We start from the raw sequence: 23,673 nt of genomic DNA, 5'->3' as shown, positions 1-23,673 counted from the left end.
ATAAAGAAAACTCTAAAACCCTTGAAGGAATTCTGAGAGAGACTTCAGTCTTGGAGTAGCTCCGACTTTTGAGATGAATCATCTGGCTTTCTTCAAGTAATTCCCGGCGTGTGGTACTGTATTCCAGAAAAGTTCTGGAAAGAGCGGCCTCCTCCTAGGTCACACTTAGGGTGTTTATATAGGCTTTGGATTGGCTTTCTTCCTCCCTAAGTACCATTTTTCGTGTAAAATACAACTCTTTGAAAAAGGGACACGCCCGTGTGCCACGACCGTGTGACGTGATTACTAGGCTGTGTTCGATCCGTTGAATTGCACACGGCCGTATGGGCTCAATGGTCTGGCCGTGTGAATCGTGAAAACCTTGGTCGACACCTCCGAAGGCCACGAGCGTGTGAGATGTCCGTGTGGCAAGGCTTAGGCCGTATCATCTTCTCGATTTGGTCCATTTTTGTTCCTTTTTAGCTCGTTTTTGGCTCCTTTTGACTCTTGGTGCTCTCCTGAGTACAAAACATGAAATAACTAGATTAAGAGCACCAAAATCCACAAATCTAGTAATAAACATCCATAAATATGCTAAGTATTTGGGGTATAGATTTGTATAATTTGGCGTTTATCATACAACAAACCTCCCACAACCTTCGTATACAATGCTTCATCTGTCAAGTAATTTCCCATATGTGCAGACAGTGTAGGAGCACTCACCATTAGAATAGGTACTGGCTTGGCAGCAACCATTCTTGCTCATTCAAGTAGCTCTTGGGCAAACTTCATCTGAGAAACATGGATGCCATGATCATATTGAGTAACCTTCAATCCAAGAAAGTAAATTAAATGTCCAAGATCTTTGAAAGAAAATTTATGATGAAGACATTTGACAATTTCATCTATCTCAGCCTCTAGTGAACCTGTTATTAGAATATCATCTATATATACCAACAAAACAACACATCCAATAAAAGTCTTCCTAAAACACAAGTAAGGATCAACCTTAGAGTTTTGAAATTTAAGATCATTGACTAGAAAAACATGTAATGTATAAAATTAAGCATGAGGTGCCTGTTTGAGTCCATATAATGATTTTTTTAAGTTTGCACACTAAAGGATGACCTACTAAATCACATACTTCGAATTATGGGGGTTGTTTCATATACACGGTTTCTGCAACCCACCATTCAAAAATGCATTATTGGCATCCACTTGTCGTATCTTCCATTGATAAGAAACTGCAACAACAAGAATAGTGCAAACTGTATTAGCCTTGATAATAGAGCCAAATGTCTCATAGTAGTCTGTACCTGCTACTTGTAAGAAGTCCTGTGTAACCAATCAAGCCTTATTTTGTGCCACACTACCATTAGGATTGGTTTAATTCTTAAACAGCCACTTGTATCTTACAAGATTATGATCAACTGGTGCAGATACAAGATCCCATGTTCCATTTTTAATTAACGCATGTAGTTCATCATCAACTACCTTCTGCCAAGAAGGAATGGTCATGGCTTCTTGTATATCGCTTGGCTCAATCTAACTAAGTTCGGACACACAGGTTGTAACATCCTGATTTTGGGCTTAGTCGGAACAGTGGTTTTGGGACCACAAATTCGATGAGGAAAATTTCATTTTTATTATATTTTTATGGTCTACGATTTCACGGAATGATTTTGTGAAAATTTCGTTCTAAAATTTCGACGTTTGGACACTTAATTTATTAAAAAGGACTAAATTGTAAAAAGTGAAAAAGTTGAGTTTTAAATGTTAGAGGTGTCTAATTGTCATGAAATTCTAAATGGGAGGTCCTTAAATGATAATTAAACCATTGTATAACTTGTTGGATAAAAATAGCCTTGGTTGGGTAAATTTTGAAAGAATAGTAAAAAGGGCATTTTGGTTATTTAGGAGTAAACTGAATTAAAAGATAAATTTTAAACCCCAAATGTGTCCCTTTCTTCTTGCTACAGCAGAATATACCAAAAGTAGCCATGGTTAGGGTTTGGCCAAGCTTCCAAGCTTAATAATCAAGGAAATCAAAATTTGGGCTTAAATCGGGAAAATACAAGGTTATGGACTAGATGGTAAATTGCCATTTCTGGATCCGAGGTAAGTTTGTACATAAATAATTTATCGATTCTTTTTATTTTATTATATTTTGTTATCATATGAAACGTGGCTGCCTATAGAATGATTATTTGTTGTAAATTGCAAATTGAAAAAGGACAATGAATAAATTGTAACATGTTGGAAAGTGAGGAATTTCTCGGTTAAGCCTTCGGAATAGAAATGATACGAATGATCTATTGTGAGGTCACATGTGTAGTACTAAGTGCAGGCTACTACGTGTACCGGATAATTGGTCGCATGTGTAGTACTAATTGCAGGCTACTATGCGTACCCGATAACTTCGATCATGTGTGTAGTACTAAGTGCAGGCTATTATGCGTACCAGATAGCTTTGGATATAAGTGTGAAAATATGTGCAGGCAACTGAGTATAAGTTATTATTCTGAAGAGTTCAACGGGAAAATCGATTAAGTAAAAATACATGTGAACATGATTATATGGTGAATAAGTGCAAGTATATGTTTAAGAAAATTTTGAGCAATATGCTCGATATTTGAGTGAACTTCGATAAGACAAAATGGATTAAGTGAAGTTATGTAAGAGTGAATTTTAGTAGTAAAACAATGTTGGACAGCAGCAATTGTGTGACTTTGAAAATTCACCAAAAATTTTGTAAGTTGAATTAAATTTCAAATGAATTATGGAATTAAATCTTAATGAGTCTATTTTCATATAAAAGAAACAGGGGAAGGAAAAGAGTTGTATATTATGTGATATTACAATTGTTGTGAGATAGTGTCAAAATGAATTCGAGATCCCCTGTTCTGACTTGAAAAATTGTAGAAAAATAATTATGGGCTATAATTTATATTCTTAGAACATTTGATGAGTCTAATTTTAATATAAGCAAACGTGAACATTATCCGAGTCTCGTACTATGAGATAAATAAATTTGAGTGAAGAAAGGTTGAAGCTGTCAAATAGCAAAACAGGGGAGACTTTGAATAATAAACTATACTTATTGGCTGGACCAAAAATTCTGAAAATTTTATGGTAGAAAGATATATGAGTCTAGTTTCTGGGAAAATTTACGTATCTTAATTTGGAGTTCCGTAACTCAAGATATAAATGATTTAGTGACTGTGACTCAAGAAAGCAGTTTAAGCAGAACATGTGTAAATGTACAATTGGGTTAGTTTTACTATGGAAAGCATGTTAGTAAATTGCTTATTATTATTTCATGTGAGCTTCCTAAGCGTAAAGCTTACCCTTTCCTTTCCATTTCTTTTAGTGTTATCAGGTTAGCTCAGGGTTGGAGATCGTCGGAGGTAGCATCACACTATCAAGCCAACACCTTGACAGTATAAACACATATGCTAGAATTATCAAGTGAGTGGCATATGTAGGGACCTAGTTTTATACCATGTGTTATTATAATTTGGCCAAATATATTGGTCTTTAGTGAGCTAATGATTCTGACTTATAAATCTAGCTATTTATATTATGTTTGATATTGATGATGTGCATATGCTTGTTTGCCATGCATGGTTGGTAATATGTTATGTGTTGTTGTGAATGTTTAAGTCCGTTAAAGCCTCGAACCCTGTCCCGACGTTGGACACAAGTGAGGGGTGTTACATTTAGTGGTATCAGAGCTATGGTTTAGTCGGTTCTCGGACTAACCTAGCATGTGTAAAAGTCCAACTATACAAGCCACCGATCCGTGATAGTGTGATGTCTCCCGACGCGTATGAGAGCCACTTTGTTTAGAAAAAGGTACTCTCCAACCGAGCTACACTGACCATGTTGAATGTGATGGTAAAATATTCGAGTAAAGTATAGTCATGACGAACTAAAACTTGGAAAGGTACGAATGAGGATTCATGAAATGTGTACATGGTGAAATGAGCTTATCTATGATTAATAGATAATTCCATGATGTCTATGATCGATTTATTTGAACAAACGTATGTGTTTGAGTAACTTATCAAAAATATTGATAAGATGAATATTCATGTATATTGGTTGGGATGATTATGATTGGTAAGCTCGTATAACTTGAGTAAATATATTAAATTGCTTGGACTGATATATATGATTGTAATGATATGCATATGATGATGTGTAAGATGAAAGTTTAGACTGTGATATACTTATCCATGTTTGTTTGGCCCTTATATGATATTATGTGCTTGACTTGTTTGATGTAATGAATGGATGAGTAATATTATCTAGGAAACATTGAAATACATGTATAAGTACACTTGTTTAAATGAGATAACTAGAAAGTGAGTGTAAAATCAATATGAATGTTAGTTACTCAAAATGAATGACATGATTGAGAAATGATTGCTATGATGAAAACTGTGTTACATATATATGTATATGAGAGTTGAGTCAGAGGCCCTACGACCCTCTTCCCCTTACCAAAGTGGTGTTTTATAATGGAAATTCCTGATATTTATATTGAATGAGTTTCCAGGTAAGAAACCAAAGAGTTCAATGATGGAATGGTTATAAGCATGATTAGAGATTGAGAATGGGTTGATAAGTACAGACATGACCTAGAAAGATATCTGATTGACCGAAAGATCATTTATGATGTCAAGAAATGTATTGATTGAAATTCTCTCATGAATTGGTTTTCTTAGTAAAGGGAATATTATGGAATTTGGGACGACAGAGATAGTTAAAGGAATAATGTTCGAAATATGAAATGTCCAAGCATGGTAATTACAGTGAACAGTTTGTGATTTTCTCCATTGAGATATAGTATGAGAATATCTGACACCAGAAATATTATTGGGGCTATCTAATCCCTGATGAATTCTTATATTATGAAAATGTTCCCTGATCTTAACGTTAGACGAATGTGTTGTCAGTCTGATTGGATTATAATCTGCATGGTTCTGTTTTTCTCTAGTATTTTGTTATGTTCCGCCTGTTGGGAATGGATAAGAAATTGTGTATGGTGCCATGATTCTATTTCTACCAATCATTGCTCTGATTGATTTTATATATATATGAGAAGCATATAGTTCCGGTCGTATTTGTTGTTAGTGGTTTGGAATGATGTTATTCTGGATTTCTTTTCTTTGAAAAAAAAACATTGGGGTCTTTCATATTTTTATGAGTATGGTTCTCGGTCTTTTGATGCAGTGCTGTAAATGGTATTTCCTTATCATGGATTTCTTTATCTTGGATTTCCTTATTCTGGGCTTGTAACTTGTTGATCATGGCCTGAATTTAGAGCATGACCTCCAGCTTGTGATTGATGTATATAAAGAACAAGTATGACTATACCTCTAAATTGGTCCTGATAATGTACTGAAATTTCAAGTCCTAATGTGTATGGTGAATTTCCTTTCTCGAGTAAGTTAATCAGAGTTAATGTATTTAGTTGAGGTATTAGTATTACTTATGCTAATGCATTTGTTATGGTCTTCGATTGGCATGATGAGTGAATTTGGAATGATGCATGTTGAATCGTTCTGTTGACTAGAAGAGAGAATTTCTTGAAATATCAATTACGGATGAATAAGGTCAACTTGATTGTTCAATCTGTATGGAATATATGTCTAGAATTTAATGAGATGTGCATACTTGAGAATAAGATTTTATTTCTTCACGGGTAAAAAGACGAATAGTCTAATTAAGAAGTGTATGTTTCCTAGAAGAATCGTATGCGATAAGAAGATCTGATATTGATAATGTGAACATAATCTGAGTATTTAAAAATGCTGAAACGATCATTGTTTATCTTTGAGAACAAATTCTTGAAATGTTGAAAGTTTAAAGATGTATAGAATTATTTTTTCCATTTGGGAATTAGAATGGAAATAGAAAAGGTTAATATGAATTTTCTTGTCTGGATCATTCCTGTCCTTGAAAGAGGAAAGTGATATGTAGCGTTGTTAAACGTTATGAGATGTGTAAATTATGCTAGTATACCCGAATGTCTGCTCACCAGATTCATAGAATTTTGTGTCTTTATGAATTTTGGATATCATGGAATTTTAATCTCCACTAATCGGATTGAGATCCGAGTTTCATATCATGATTTCTTTGGAAAGCCAAAAGGGGCTTGGAATAAATAGTAGCTGAGGGTTGAATTGACAAATAATTGGACTGTGTGAAATTATAAAAAGTATAAGGTTGAGATGAAGTGATTAGTTTTACTATTCGAATCCGAAAAGACTAGGGTACGAATGTATATGTAACATGATGGTATGGATCGGACTTTTGAGTACATGAGTTTTTTAGTAAAGATTAAGTTTCAGTAGAAGTATTGTAAAGTGAATACCATTTATGATTTTTTTGTATGTAAAATTTAAAGAGATAGGTAGTAAAAGTTTAGCCTGAATGAAAGTTCTTTGACATCGATTATAGGATTGAGGAATCCAAGTGAAAAACCAAAACCACTTTTCTGGTAAGATTTTCGGGGACGAAAATCCCTAAAGGGGGGAGAAATGTAACATCCTGATTTTGGGCTTAATCGGAACAGTGGTTTTGGGACCACAAATTTGATGAGGAAAATTTCATTTTTATTATATTTTTATGCTCTACGATTTCACGAAATGATTTCGTGGAAATATCGTTCAAAAATTTTGACGTTTGGGCACTCAATTTAGTAAAAATGACTAAATTGTAAAAAGTGCAAAAGTTGAGTTTTATATGATAGAGGTGTCTAATTGCCATGAAATTCTAAATGGGAGGTCTTTAAATGATAATTAAACCATTTTATAACTTGTTGGACAAAAATGGCCTTGGTTGGGTAAAATTTGAAAGAATAGTAAAAAGGACATTTTGGTCATTTAGGGGTAAAACGAATTAAAAGACAAATTTTAAACCCCAAATGTGTCCCTTTCTTCTTGCTACAACAAAATGTACCAAGAGTAGCCATGGTTAGGGTTTGGCCAAGCTTCCAAGCTTAATAATCAAGGAAATCGAGATTTGGGCTTAAATCGGGAAAATACAAGGTTATGAACTAGAATGGTAAATTGTCATTTTTGGATCCGAGGTAAGTTTGTACATAAATAATTTATCGATTCTTTTTATTTTATTATATTTTGTTATCATATAAAATGTGGTTGCCTATAGAATGATTATTTGTTGTAAATTGCAAATTGAAAAAGGACAATGAATAAATTGTAACATGTTGGAAAGTGAGGGATTTCCCGGTTGAGCCTTCGGAATAGAAACGATACGAATGATCTATTATGAGGTCACGTGTGTAGTACTAATTGCAGGCTATTACGTGTACCCGATAATTGGTCGCATGTGTAGTATTAAGTGCAGGCTACTATGCGTACCCGATAACTTTGATCACGTGTGTAGTACTAAGTGCAGGCTACTATGCGTACCAGATAGCTTTGGCTACAAGAGTGAAAATATGTGCAGGCAACTAAGTATAAGTTATTATTCCGAAGAGTTCAACGGGAAAATCAATTAAGTAAAAATACATGTAAACATGATTATATGATGAACAAGTGCAGGTATATGTTTAAGAAAATTTGAGCAATATGCTCGATATTTGAGTGAACTTCGATAAGACAAAATGGATTAAGTGAAATTATGTAAGAGTGAATTTTAATAGTAAAATAATGTTAGATAGCAGCAGTTGTGTGACTTTGAAAATTCACCAAAAATTTCATAAGTTGAATTAGATTTCAAATAAATTATGGAATTAAATATTAATGAGTCTATTTTCATATAAAAAAATAGGGGGAGAAAAAGAGTTGTATATTATATGATATTATAATTTTTGTGAGACAGTGTCAGAATGAATTCGGGATCCTCTATTCTGATTTGGAAAAACTGTTAAAAATTGTATAAAAATAATTATGGGTTATAATTTATATGCTTAGAATATTTGATGAGTCTAATTTTAATAGAAACAAACATGAAAATTATCTGAGTCTCGTACTATGAGATAAATAAATTTGTGTGAAGAAAGGTCGAAGCTGTCAAACAGCAAAATAGGGGAGATTTATAATAATAATATGTACTTATTTTCTAGACCAAAAATTCTGAAAATTTTATGGTGGAAAGATACATGAGTCTAGTTTCTAGGAAAATTTATGTATCTTAATTTGGAGTTCCGTAACTCAATATATAAATGATTTAGTGACTGTGACTCAAGAAAGCAGTTTAACCAGAACATGTGTAAATGTACAATTGGGTTAGTTTTACTATGGAAAGCATGTTAGTAAATTGCTTATTATTATTTCATGTGAGCTTTCTAAGCGTAAAGCTTACTCTCTCCTTTCCATTTCTTTTAGTGTTGTCAGGTTAGCTCAGGGTTGGAGATCGTCGGAGGCAGCATCACACTATCAAGCCAACACATTGACAGTATAAACACATACGCTAGAATTATCAAGTGAGTGGCATGTGTAGGGACCTAGTTTTATAACATGTGTTATTATAATTTGATCAAATATATTGGTCTTTAGTGAGCTAATGATACTGACTTATAAATCTAGCTATTTATATTATGTTTGATATTGATGATGTGCATATGCTTGTTTATCATGCATGGTTGGTAATATGTTATATGCTGTTGTGAATGTTTAAGTCCGTTAACGCCTCGAACCCTGTCCCGATGTTGGATACGGGTGAGGGGTGTTACATAGGGTTTGGGCTTGAAAATGCCATTATTTCTTCTATTTACCATGGGGTCCTGATTACCATATGAATTACCATCTACCATATCAGAATTACCAGTTACACAACTGGAGGAGAACTATGTGCCATAACCGGAGAAGGAACCATTGCCAGACTAGAGACATCTGTCATGGAAGAAGAAGGTGTTGTGTCAGGAACAAATGGAATTGTAATTGCAACACATGGGGTTTGTACAAATACTAGCAAAGTAGGTGATGACTAAGGATTAATAATGGCTTCATTAGGTGGTCTTGGTGTCTGCTGTGCAAAAGGAAACTCATGTTCATTAAATCTAACATGTCGGGAGATATAAATTCTACCATTTGAATATGCACATATATACCCTCTATACTTATTAGCATATCCTAGAAACACATAGGAAGCGGAACGATATTGCAGCTTATGGCAATTATAAGGCCTAATCAATGGATAACAACGACAACCAAATACCTTTAAGTATTCATAGTTTGGTGATTAACCAAAAAGTTTCATGACAGGATAAATCCCACTTAATGCTTTAGTAGGTAAACAATTCATTAGATATACTGTAACGCCCCGCACCTGAGACCGTTGCCGGAGTCGAACACGAGGTGTTAACGAACTTAATTCATTTATTTACACAGTTCATTTTAAAATTTCTAGACAAGCTGGCTAACTGCGTCACTTTCACCTTAAAAATCATATCTCGAGTTCCAAAACTCGAAAACTGATTCCGTAAATTTTCCCTGAAACTAGACTCATATATAAATCTACATATTTTTTTCTAGAATTTTTTTTCAGGTCAATTAGTACAGTTTATTAGTTAAAGTCTCCCCTATTTCAGGGTTCGACTACTCTGACCTTCATGCATTACGACTTAGATATCTCCCTGTACAGGGCTTCAATACATATTCCGTTTATTTATAATGAAACTAGACTCAAAAAGGAATCTGTACATATAAAGAATGACTTCTAATTATTTCTGGTTAATTTATGGTAAATTTCTAAAGTCAGAATAGGGGATCCAGTAACCGTTCTGGCCCTGTTTCACGAAAACTTAAACATCTCATAAAATACGGCTCATATGGTCGTTTCGCTTCTTTCATATGAAAATAGACTCATCAAGGTTCGATTACATAATTTATTCATTATTTAATTACATTCCTAATATTTTTAGTGAATTTTCAAACTCACATCACTGCTGCTGTCAGCATCTATTTTAAGGTAAATTTCACCTATTTCATAGTTTCCATGATTCAACTAGCCATTTGACATACATAGCACCAAATATGATCGTGATTAACCATTCCAATGGCTAATCATTGCCAAGCATTTCCACACCTCTCAATAACCATATTTATACAAAATGATTTTAATACTATGCTCAAAATATTTAAGCCATTTTCGCATGGCTATCCGAATATATACACATTACCAAAGGTACTTGATTAACAACAAAGGTTAGTCCTATACATGCCATTATCAACGTTTAACTAAAAGAGTACCAAAAGGGCTTAGATAGTGTGGACGACTTCGACTTCGACAATCTCTAGTCCGATAGCTGACGAACAAAATCTATAAAACAGAGAATCAAAGTAACAGAGTAAGCATTTTAGTGCTTAGTAAGTTCAAGTAATGAAATTATTTACGACTAAAGTATAGCGTTCATATGACTAAATGAATAATTTCATATATGCACATTCTCAAACTCATAATTTCTTCTCGCTTCAACCAATATATTCATACACAGGGTATCAAACCTAACTAGAGGCCGGAAGCTCGTTAATCAATTGAGCGAGTACTATTTGAAAGGAATCAACCTTTCCGATGCATATACGAAACATACCTTATCGTTTGTATTTTATGAGCGTATTAATTGAAATTATTACAGCAAGATCGCTCACTTCCAAACCCAAGTATCTTGGATTTAGCGGATATAGCAACTCGCACAAATGCCTTGGTCTTAGCCGGATATAGTCACTAGCATGAATGCCTTCGGGACTTAGCCCGGATATAGTCATTAGCACAAATGCCTTCGGGACTTAGCCCGGATATAGTAACTTGCACAAATGCCTTCGGGACTTAGCCCGGATATGGTCACTAGCATGAATGCCTTCGGGACTTAGCCCGGATATAGTCACTAGCACAAATGCCTTCGGGACTTAGCCCGGATATCATCCGAATAATCAAGCACATATGCCAATAAATCATGACACATCCATATTTCATTATCATAACTAGAATTCAAACACAAGACGCTTATCAACCATTACCATTTTCGGCTCACTAGCCACATTCAAAGAGCATGATTTTGATTTGCTTTATAACATGATCTCTATACACATTCGGCTACCCGTCATAGGTATAAACTAATCACCTCAATATACAATTCAAGTAGAATCATTATATCACCGTTTATTTGTTATGCTTATATGTCATGACTTAATCAAATCATAAACTAAGTTTCATTACTCGAAAACTTACCTCGGATGTTGTCGAACGATTTCAACGGCTATTCAATCACTTTTTCCTTTCCCTTATCCAACTTTGATCCTCTAAGCTCTTGAGCTAAATCAAACAATTTACTTCCCAATCAAACACAACCATACGGCATTCATATACATTTTAGAACCAATTCATTTGAATCAATTTACTACTTATACATCAAAATTTCCAATACAAAGTATTTAGCACCTATGCACTTAAACCGGATTTGCAAACACTCATAGACCATGTCCGAATGCCATTTAAACACAAGTCAACAAAACCTCATGATTTCAAATCAAACTCTTAACAAGAATGCACAATGCCGAACCCTTAGATGATTAACATCTAATTTAGACAATTTAGAACACCTAAACGGCACTTGTTCAAACATTAAACAACTACATGTTCGGCCATTACCATAGGTGCATTAGAAATCTATACTATCAATAAGCTCAACTCCTTAGGTCCTAATCGGTACACTAAGACCATCTTAACTCATTTCTCATCTTGTTAACAAAGACATTGTAAAGCAAATCTTTATACACAATTATTATTAATTCATCCATCCACTAGGGACTTAGCTTAATGTTCAATAACAAACTCCTCCTTTATCAATTACATATTCGGCAAGAACATGGTAACTTATACTACATCAATTTTAAGTACATAAATTACTCAAACATAATCAAATTCACATTCGGTCTTGGTACATAATAAGGTAGCCGATTCTTTTCCCTTAGCACCCAATGCTCACATATGCTCATTTGTATAGTTCAAACACTCATCTACCATTGTTCATCTAAATTTATCATGAAACAACAACCATCACCCTTGTTAATTACCATAGCCGAAAGCCCTACTCATTCCCACAATCAAAAATTCAACATGGGTTACTAAAATAACTTGATACCTCATTCAAGATTAACCAAAATTTCAAGAATTAACATAACTTCTTACCTTAATGCTAACTTAAGATGACCGAATGCCTTTCTCCCATCTTCCTCTTTACATTCGGCCAAGAAGAAAGAAACTCAAGCTTTGTTTTCATCACCCTTCATTTCCTTATTTCAATTACTTTTTCCTTTTTTATTTATTTATGTTATAAAATATAAAGCTACTAACTAATAATTAATACATATTTCATGTATATAACCCATCATGGCCGGCCACTACTTGTCATAAGTGGAAATTTGACATGCAAACCCATTATTTTCATAACATGCACTAATAGATCCTTATAGATTAACCTATCACATTTCAAAAGTGTCACACATAAGTCCTATTAACTAAATTCACATGCAATTGACTAAATCAAAGTTTAAAACTTTCACACACTCATATTCACATATTTTAGACAATAAATATTATACTCAAATACTTCGGTGACTCAGTTTAGCGGTCCCGAAACCACTTTCCGACTAGGGTCAATTTAGGGCTGTCACATATACAACAGCTTCAAAAGCATAGCTCCAATAGAATAATTGATGTGAAGCCTAAGCTAGAAGTACCAAACCTATCTCCACTATCTGCTTATGCCAACATTCCACAAGACCATTTTGCTCAGAGGTATGAGGACAAGTCAATCGATGCTTAATACCAAAATTCTGCAAATGAGAAATAAAGCTTTGAAACTCACCCCCTCTATTAGTTTGTAACTATTTAATCTAACATCCTAGCTACAACTCAACAAATCTCTTAAACAAGAGAAATGTAGCCAAAGCATATGATTTACGTTTGAGAAAAAATATCCATGTATGTCTACTGAACACATCAAGAAAGAAAATGTAATATTTCATTCCATTAGATAAATAAGGTGTAGGCCTCCAAAGATCAGCAACTATCAATTCTAGGGGTGTAATGTACACTGATGTAGAAACAGAAAAATGAAGTTTATGAGATTTTCCTAGTGCACAAACATTACACATCGAGAGACCTTTAGTTTTGGAAACTGACAGATTACATAACTTCAAATAGCTAGTTAAGACATCAGCTGAAAGATGACCAAGTTGTTTATGCCAAAGATCAATAATTGTGAAATCTGAAGTGGAGCATGAACTATCCTGATGCATGCTAACAATAGTGAGACTTTGAGATTTGTCTGTGGCTGAAGTCGATACAAATAGTAAATTCTTATGTATTTGAGAAACATGAAGTAAATATTTTGTTAGAATTAAGTGACTCGAATCCTTATTTAAATACAATACAGTGGTAAAATAAAATAAAAGAAGAATCCATATAGAATTACACTTCTTTTATTTTACTTTAGAATAAGGTTTTTTAAACCTTATTAAACTCCATCTATTTTATATTGATTAGAATAAGGTATTTCAGTCTTACTAGAATATGGCTTTACAAGCCTATAAATAGACATAGTCTATTCCTCTTGTAACTATTCGAATTCGACATAGTGAATTTTCTTCTCCTCTGTCCGTAGTTTTTTCCCGAAAGGGTTTCCATTTAAAAATTTGTGTGTTCTTTATTTTATTTTTATTTTTTTATTTTTTATTTTATTTTATTTTCTCAAATTGGTATTAGAGCTTCCAGATTGTTTATCTCGATCACGGTAATAGTGTCTTTGAAGTATGAAATTTCGTTGTTGGATCTCAACACTAGATTTGCATTGTGGCAGTTTAAGATGCAAGTAGTTCTTGTGCAGATAGATTTGGAGGATGCCCTGCTAGGGATAGATAAGATGCCTTCGAAATTAACAGATGAAGAGAAGAAGCATAAGGATCGAAAGGCGTTAACACAATTACGTCTACATTTGTCCAACGAAATTTTGCAGGATGTGATGAAAGAGAAGACCGCCGCTGCATTATAGAAGAGGCTAGAACAAATATGTATGTCGAAAACTCTAACAAGAAAGTTGTATATGAAACAGCGTTTTTATGCTCATCTTTTGGAGAAAGGTGCGTCTGTACATGAACACTTAACAGTGTTTAAAGAAATTCTCTCAAACTTGGAGGCCATGGATGGAGGTTCAATATGATAAGGAAGATCTAGGGTTGATTCTACTTTGTTCGTTGCCCCCGTCTTATTCAACCTTTAGAGACACGATTTTATATAGCCGCTGGTCTCTCACAGTTGATGAAGTTTATGATTCTTTGACCTCGTATGATAAAATGAAGCACCTTATGGTTAAACCTGACTCTCAGGGAGAGGGTCTCATTGTTCGTGGGAGACAAGATCGGAATGCTGATGATGATCGTGGAAGGACATAGGAACGGAATCCTCGCAGTAAATCTAAGGGTAGATTAAAGTCTTCAAATAGAGGTAAAACTTGTAACTTCTGCAGGAAGAAATGGCACATTAAATCTGAGTGCTATAAGCTACAAACAAGATTAAAAAGGAGGCTGCGAATCAAAAGGGAAAACAACCAGAAAATTTAGGTGAAGCTGATGTTGTAGAAGACTACAGGGATGGTGAACTTCTAGTCGCTTTTGACAATAATTCTAAAGTAAGTGAGGAGTGGATACTTGATTTAGGCTGCACCTTCCACATAAGTCCCAATCGGGATTGGTTTACAACTTACGAAACAGTGTCTGAAGGTGTTGTTTTGATGAGAAATAATGATTCATGTAATATCGCAGGTGTTGGAACAATTAAAGTTAAGATGTTTGATGGAGTTGTCAGAACACTTAGTGACGTACGACATGTTCCAGAATTGAAAAGAAATTTAATTTCGTTGAGTACTCTTGATTCAAAAGGGTATAGATACAAAGCTGAAAGTGGGGTTTTAAAGATTTCCAAAGGTTCCCTTGTTGTGATGAAAGGACAGAGAAAGACTGCCAAGTTATTTGTTTTGTAGGGTTCTACTATTACTGGTGATGCAGTTTTTGCTTCCTCTTTCTTGTTAGATGATGATATTACTAAAATTTTGCACATGGGCCTAGGGCATATGAGTGAGAATGGCATGGCAGAATTATGCAAAAGAGGACTTCTTGATGGGCAAGGAATTTGCAAACTGAATTTCTGTGAGCACTGTGTTCTTGGGAAGAAAAAGAGAGTTCGATTCACCAAAGGAATCCATAACACAAAGGGAATGTTGGAGTATATTCATTCTGATCTATGGGGGCCATCCAGAGTGCCTTCGAGAGGTGGAGCTAATTATATGCTAACCTTTATTGATGAATTTTCCAAAAAGGTTTAGGCGTTCTTCTTGAAGCAAAAAAGCGATGTGTTTCCTGCATTTAAGTCTTGAAAAATTATGATTGAGAAACAGACAAGAAAACAAATAAAATACCTCCGCACAGACAATGGCTTAGAATTCTGTTCTAATAAATTTAATAGATTGTGCAAGTCAGAAGGGATCGTGAGACACTTGATAGTTCGTCATACTCCACAGCAAAATGGCATTGCAGAATGAATGAATGAATAGAACGATCATGGAGAAGGTTCGATGAATGTTGTCAAATGCCAACTTACCAAAGTCGTTTTGGGCCAAAGCAGCCTCTACTGCATGTTTTTTGATCAACCGATCCCCATCCGTTGCCATTGAGAAAAAGACTCCACAACAAGTATGGTCTGGTAATCCTGCTAATTATTCTGATTTAAAAATTTTTGGGTGTCCTGCGCATGCTCATGTTGATAATGGAAAATTGGAACCGATATCCATTAAATGTGTTTTTCTTGGTTATAAACCTGGTGTAAAAGGGTATAAGTTATGATGTCCTGAAAATAGAAAAGTTGTGATTAGTAGAGATGTTGTTTATGATGAAACTGTTATGCTACCTAACTTATCTCTTAAAGACTCTTCCAATAAAAAAAATCAAAAGCAGGTGGAGCATCAGATTAATACAGAGTCGACTCATCAAGCTAGTATAAAAATTAAAAATAGAGTTGCTTCTTCACCGCAATACTTTATCACCAAAAACAGAACTAGAAGAGAAATTACACCTCCAAAGAAGTATGCTGAGGCTGATTTAGTTGCTTATGCTTTAAATTTGGCTGAAGATATAGATGCGGATCAAGAGCCATCAAATTATTCTAAGGCAGTTAGTTGTGAAGACTCAGAAAAATATATGTTTGCTATGCAAGAGGAGATGGAATCACTCCACAAAAACAAAACATGGGATCTTGTGAAACTTCCTAAAGATAAGAAGACTATTCGTTGTAAATGGGTGTTCAAAAAGAAAGAAAGGACTCTAGGAGTTGAAGAACCCAAATATAAGGCAAGGCTTGTTGTAAAGGGTTACAGTCAAATTCTAGGAGTGGACTTCACAAATGTGTTCTCCCTAGTTGTTAAACATAGTTAGATTCAAGCTTTGCTTGGCATTGTGGCCATGCATGATTTGGAGCTTGAGCAGTTAGATGTAAAAACTACATTTTTGTATGGAGAACTTTAGGAGGATATTTACATGCAACAACCAAAGGGTTTTACAGTCTCAGAAAAAGAGGACTATGTTTGCTTGCTGAAAAAGTCCCTTTTATGGTTTGAAACAACCACCAAGACAGTGGTACAAGAGGTTTGATTCCTTTATGACTTCTCATGATTTCAAAAGAAGTAGTTTTGACAATTGTGTTTACTTTAAGAAAAACAATGATGGTTCTTTTATGTATCTACATCTTTATGTTGATGACATGTTGATAGTAGCAAAAGATAAATGAGAGATAGGAAAGGTCAAAGCCCAACTAAGTGAAGAATTTGAGATGAAAGATTTGGGACCAACAAATAAGATACTTGGTATAGAGATTCTCAGAGATAGAAAAGCAAGTAAATTGTACCTAAGTCAGAAGGGGTACATTAAGAAAGTTCTTTGCAAGTCCAATATGCAGAGTGCTAAACCTGTTAGTACTCCTTTAGCAGCCCATTTTAGACTTTTATCGACTTTGTCTCCACAATCAGATGATGAGATTGAGTACATGTCACATGTTCCATACTCTAGTGCAGTGGGATCTCTCATGTATGCTATGGTTTGTTCACGTCCAGATTTATCATATGCAGTTAGTGCAGTTAGTAGATATATCGCGAATCCTGGTAAAGAACATTGGAAAATAGTTCAGTGGATTTTAAGATACTTACGAGGTACTACTGATGTTGGCTTACAGTTTTGAAGAACTAGAGATGGAGTCATTAGGTATATTGATGCTGATTTTGCTGGAGACCTTGATAGAAGAAGATCTCTCACAGGTTATATCTTTACAATCGAAGGTTGTGCAATCAGTTGGAAAGCCACTTTGCAAACTACAGTCGCTTTGTCTACCACTGAAGCTAAGTACATGGCGATTACTTAGGCTTGAAAAGAAGCTATTTGGTTGAAGGGACTCTTTAGTGAACTCAATGAAGACCTTCAAATCAGCACAGTATTTTGTGACAGTCAGAGTGCCATCTTTCTTACAAAAGATCAAATGTTTCATGAGAGAACAAAACACATTGATGTTCGGTATCATTTTGTTCATGATATTATTGTTTGTGGTGATATAGTTGTTAGCAAAATTAGTACTCATGAAAATCCTGCAGATATGATGACTAAGTCACTTCCTATAACCAAGTTTGAGCATTGCTTAGACTTGGTTGGTGTTCATTGTTGAAGTTAAACCCTTAAGGGGTTTTGTGGAAGAAGTGGAGAACTTGTTTGTTGAGAGTTCGCGATGAAGAACTTGTTCATTGAGAATTCGTGTCAAGGTGGAGATTGTTAGAATTAAGTGACCTGAATCCTTATTTAAACAAAATACAGTGTTAAAATAAAATAACAAAAGAATCCATATAGAATTACACTTCTTTTATTTTATTTTAGAATAAGGTTTTTTAAACCTTATTAAACTCCATCTATTTTATATTGATTAGAATAAGGTGTTTCAGTCTTACTAGAATATGGCTTTATAAGCCTATAAATAGACATAGTCTATTTCTCTTGTAATTATTCAAATTCGACATAGTGAATTTTCTTCTCCTCTACCCGTGGTTTTTTCCCAAAAGAGTTTCTGTGTAAAAATTTGTGTGTTCTTTATTTTATTTATTTTATTTTATTTTATTTTCACATCTTTTATCATCAAATTGTCATTATCAGACAATAAGAAATAAGTGCCAATATGCAAAATAGGTATGGACCTACCATCACCAATAACAACTTTACCTGTGTTGTTATAAGGCTAACTATGAATAAGGCGAGCAGCATCATTTGTCATATGAGCAGTGGCACCACTATCTGGATAGCAAACAGGATCACCAATAGTGTAAGGAATAGCTACTATAGATGAAATATGTGACAGAGCCGAATGACTGGTAGGAATAGTGGATGGAAGAGAAGGCATAATTGGAGTAGAGTAAGAAAGAGCACTATGAACCGGATTAGTAGCACAACTAAATGATTGATGAGACTGTGACCAACAAAAGAATGATGAGCTGTTATATCTTGAGAAGAGTGGGCTGAATAAGACCCAGGGGACGAGGCTATACTATCATCATACTCATATCGATAGAAACATTGACGGGCAACTTGTCCAAGTTTACCGCAGATCTGGCATTTTGGTTGCGAACCTCCAAATCGACCACAACCACGACCTTTGTTATACCTCATTGCAAGTTGTGCAGTATTAAATGAAGACGAGACAGACCCAAGATATGACAATATAGAAGAACCAGAAGAAAGATTATGAGTAGCAAGATTTGCAGTAACCATTAGCTATGCTAGGTGAGCATTTTGACGAGCTTCAGCATCTAGCAAGGTAGTTGTGATCCCTTGTAAGTCAAATGGCATCGGACCCGTGATAATAATAAAAGCAATATGATCATACTCTAACGGTAACCCATTCAGAATAACTGACTTCTACTCTTCCAAAAGCACTTGTTGTCCACAACCAGCCAAACAGTCATAGGGATGTTTGATTCCAGCAAGGTAATCAGACATATTCATATCATTCTTGCGAAAATTATGAAGAAGCGAACAATACCTCATCACCTTTGTAGTAGACTGATGACCAAATATCCGATTCAAGGTTGACCAGAGTTGAGCAACAGAAGAAGAATCCCCAATCAACTAGTTATGCAAAGCTGGACCAACGATAGACAACAACCACACAGAAATGGCAGCATCCTGTTGCTCATATTGGATGAATTCTGGATTCTCCATCGGAGAACCATTCTCATCAGAAACCATAGATGCAGGAACAAGAACAGTACCATCAAGAAAGTAGTGAAGACGGTGAGTCTTAATGACAAGCAATACATGTTGCTTCCAAGCAAGAAAATTACAATCATCAACGAGTGTAACAACCTTTTGAGAAGCAAAGGCAAGGGGGTTGAACGACTTACTAACGGTGAAAGTGACAGACTCCATCGCAAGCGAGAACCAACAGTAAAAGTAGTTACAAGAGCTCTAATACCATAACAAAAAAGCAAAGAATTCATAAATAGAAAGAAATCAACTAATTCAACTAAATTAGTTACTCAATCTGCTAATAAGTCTATGTGGACAAAAAAATCTATCATTTAATGCCACATGAAACTCATTAATTCCTTCATATTTCATCTTGTCATGTTAGTTATTTTCAAATTGAAATACTATAAAGATTCAATATTTATAAATTAAAATATATAGATTAAAATTGTAAAATAGGATAAAGTACAAGTACCATGTCCAAAATTATACCTACCCTTCTAGTAAGTAGGTGGAGGTTGATCGGTCGAAATCATAAAAACCTTGTTGAGTGTTCAATTCTGTTACTCTTTGATTCCGTTATACTTCAATTATTTTCCTTCATCATTATCAGGTGACATAAGGGATCGATAGCATAAACATGGTGATCAAACACGTTGATGCAATCAAATTACTTCAGCCCCCTCTACGAAAGTCTGAGATAAGCCATCTGATCGCACTATGAAAATGGACCTTGAAGGAGAAATTTAATTAAGATATTAACCAGATTCAGCATATCTTTTTATTTATATTTTATCTTATTAATTATTAGTTCTTCCCCATTTAATTAATCTAACCATAACTAAGAATACTGTAACCAAGATGACGAGTAATTCAGCTACGTAATGGGATAACATCACTGCTAGCATCACTTATGCTACGCAAAGGCAGAACGAAAGAAAAAATATATTTGTTTAATCTCCTAAGGAATAATTAATTGTAGCGTGTCCATTGTGACATCACCGTCTGCTTCAATATGTTAGCATCACCCAGGGCGAAAAAAATAATGAATTGAAAAAGAAAAATAAAGATTAAACATTTGCAGACAATTTGCTATAATATACGTTAAAATCTGTATCTGACCCGAAGGATTTTGGCATCTTTAATAGGATGATTGTTGACTTATTCTGGATGTTCCTATTAGTTTATATGGGTGGCCAATTGTGTGCGTTTGCAACTGAGTATAAATGTGGAACTGAATTTGATGCTCTGTTTCAAGTTCAAACGATGCCAATGGAACAAAATAAGATGAAGAAAGCAGGAGTGGCGGAGTCCAGCGTTCGATATAGAGGTGTGAGGAGGCGGCCTTGGGGGAAATACGCAGCTGAGATTCGGGACTCGACGAGGCAAGGAGGACCTCGGCTGTGGCTGGGAACTTTTGATACAGCAGAGGAGGCTGCTCGAGCTTATGACAGAGCTGCTTTCTCTATGAGGGGTCACTCCGCTATTCTCAACTTCCGAGATGAACATATCATTTCATCCACCACAGTAAACTCTCCCCCCAGCGCTACCCCTTCATCATCATCATCATCTTCTTCATCATCTGCTTCTGCTGCTTCTTCTTCTTCGTATTTCTTTGAACATGTGAAAAGCAAGAAAGATGATGAAAGAATAGTGCTGGAATTGGAGTGCCTGGACGATAAATTGTTAGAGGAGCTTCTTGATTTTGAGAATAAATGAAACCAAGAACGATTGAAGCATTTTTAGTATCTTCTTCAACAGCAAAACAACATTTTTTTTTTTTGTAGATATGTGACTTGCTTTTAGTTACATATTAAGTCAAGGGTCCATATGGAAACTCCGAGTTGATTTTAGGCTGATTTGGGTGAGTTTTAGTTATCTACTTTATTATTCGTTTTTGTTTTGGTCAAACAGAAATATCCTTCAATTGAATTATATTGACTGTCTAATGTTGATGCACTCACTGTCATCAATATGTATCAACTCTGGCCTTTTTATGCTCCAATCATTTGATTATTATTACTTTATCCACAGCACGTGATTTTGACCTTTGAGAGCCGCCACAACTTACTCTATGAGCTTCAAATAGTCTCTGTTTCATTAAAAGATGTAAAATATAAGGTTCCTCTCGATGAAGTTTTCAATACAATTGCAATTTCGATACAAAGATTTTAAAAAGAATGAAAAATCAGAAACGATTAATTGAAATTTCCCTAGTTTATAATATAAAAGAAACATAGAAATTATTTCCATGGTTAACTAATTCAATCCAACAACATTAGAAACTCGATTTTATAATTTATAGGCGATGCCTGTCATCTTGGGTTTCAAGAAGATCCTCCAACAACTTGTCATCCAGGTACTCAAACTCAATGACTTCATTTGCTCCGCCTCTTTGGGGATTCCCTCTGCCAGCTGAGTAAGTAGATGAAGAAACTGAAGATGGTAGAAAACTTGGGTTCTGATATTGGTACTCATTCGGGAAGTTGAGTATAGCTGTGTGACCCCGAAAAGCAAAAGCAGCCCTATCATATGCCCTTGCCGCCTCTTCAGCAGTCTCAAAAGTTCCCAGCCACAGCCGTGCTCCATTCCTCGTTGGATCACGTATCTCCGCCGCGAACTTCCCCCATGGCCTCCTGCGAGTTCCCCTGTATCGAACCTCCCCATTATTGTTCCCTCTCTTCTTCCCTTCTTGGGATGCTTCCATTATTTTGAATCGACTTCCGGCAAAAAGGAATGTTTGGAATAATGGAATTGGATAATAGTTATATATGGCAGGAATTATGGTGATTCAAAAGAATTAGTGTTAATGGGCCGCATGACCACAAGCTTCGGTCATTCCTGACGGTTGGAATATGTTGATTTTCTTCATTTGCTACGAAACTTCCTTGGATGTACAGAAGAACAAAAGTTCGATTTGTGCCATGTTATTTTTACGATCTAATGAAAACTACATCTGGATCTGATAATAAAGTAACATTTCCTTTCTCTTTGTTTTCTTTGCACGTTAGCAATTACCAAATGTTTGACAAAGTTTAGTGGGTGGGATCAAAATATTGGCAGGGTGCATGCATGAGGATTTGGCGGCTCTATGGTGGTGAGCCTTCTAATTTCAGTTCCACCCTTTTCCAAATAGCTGCCCTTCTTTAGTTTTTTTTTTTTAATATATTCCACAAGTTATTTTTTTAGAATATGCAATTAGGTGTATCTTATTATGTATTTTCAGACATAAATCTCATATCACAAATTGCATTAAGTATGGATTCAAACAATCACAAATTAAATATAGAACAAAAAATGATTTATTACATTTAGAAGCAAAGTAATTCTCTCTCAATAAAAATCAGTAGAATTGTGATTCCTAATATGATCCTATTTTATCTCATAGTAACCATTACATATTCTTTCGTGAAAAGTAAATTACTACCAAATAGTAATAAAGTCATTTATCTCAAAGATAAGCAATTCGTGACCACGTTTACTTTTCATCTATCATGTTATGCCGATTAGAAGATATCATTTATCCATTAGTAAAACTATGAATTTCACTATTGTAAATGATGTTTCAAACTGCAGAAGTCATATACCCAATGCACCAGCTTCCAATTCATTATCTATCAAAATATACAAATTATGCATACATAATTCCTCATCCACTCAAGATTAAGGTATGCCACACTATAATTGATTTTTTTAAGTTATGCTAATTTTATTTATGTAAAATAGAGTTATTAATTGAATAGAACTCTAAGTATCTTAATTACCACTTAATTAGTATTAGAGCTATATATAAAAAAATTGAACTTTAGCTTTATAAATAGCATCTAGTAGTTCGGCATATTCAATCAAGTAGAGTTTAAAAAAAATAATGGTAAAAGAATGAAGATTCTTAGAAATAATAAGCTAGAATTAAATAAAAATGGATCGTTGAAGCAATGGTTTTTCGAGAGGCAAATATTGAATCATATTGAACAACAATAACATCAAGAGAGATAAAATATTATTTTAATTGTTGATGAGGTAATATAATATTATGATATTATCTTTAAAATTTTTTGATAAGTGGTTTATACTATGTGAGGCAAAAGATCTTAAATTTGTTTTTTACGTTTTATGGATTTATTTTGAAAAGCAATTTAAATTTAACAATTATTTTTAATCCCTATTATTAAATGTGATCATTAATTTAGTGTAAATATCTTTTGTAATTATTATTTTATATAATTCCAAATCTGTGAATGATTTTAATAGTTTCATGTACTAAATTTATTTGTATTTTAATTATTTTAAAACAATATCTTATTCTCTCAATTATTTTTTTCAAAATTAATTGATGATTAATATAAAATAAATTAATCTTCATTTAACTTAAAATTATAATAATTAA

General features: G+C 34.4%; 2 protein-coding genes across 2 annotated transcripts; one reads left to right on the top strand and one right to left on the bottom strand.

Moving 5' to 3' along the window:
* The first annotated feature begins 20,336 nt into the window (after positions 1 to 20,336).
* LOC108488105 (ethylene-responsive transcription factor ERF096-like) lies at positions 20,337 to 21,291 on the top strand. Its single transcript, XM_017792412.2, has one exon. It carries the CDS (start codon positions 20,436 to 20,438, stop codon positions 21,003 to 21,005), a length of 570 nt encoding a protein of 189 aa, XP_017647901.2. The 5' UTR covers positions 20,337 to 20,435; the 3' UTR covers positions 21,006 to 21,291.
* A 90-nt stretch (positions 21,292 to 21,381) lies between these two features.
* Positions 21,382 to 22,267, bottom strand: LOC108474257 (ethylene-responsive transcription factor ERF098-like). The gene has a single exon (XM_017776209.2). The coding sequence runs from the start codon at positions 21,991 to 21,993 to the stop codon at positions 21,586 to 21,588; it is 408 nt and encodes a 135-aa protein (XP_017631698.1). The 5' UTR covers positions 21,994 to 22,267; the 3' UTR covers positions 21,382 to 21,585.
* Positions 22,268 to 23,673: the final 1,406 nt, after the last annotated feature.

The sequence above is a fragment of the Gossypium arboreum genome, chromosome 7 (assembly GCF_025698485.1).
Source record: "Gossypium arboreum isolate Shixiya-1 chromosome 7, ASM2569848v2, whole genome shotgun sequence".
Lineage (NCBI taxonomy): Eukaryota > Viridiplantae > Streptophyta > Magnoliopsida > Malvales > Malvaceae > Gossypium > Gossypium arboreum.
This window is presented reverse-complemented; position numbering and strand designations above follow the sequence as displayed.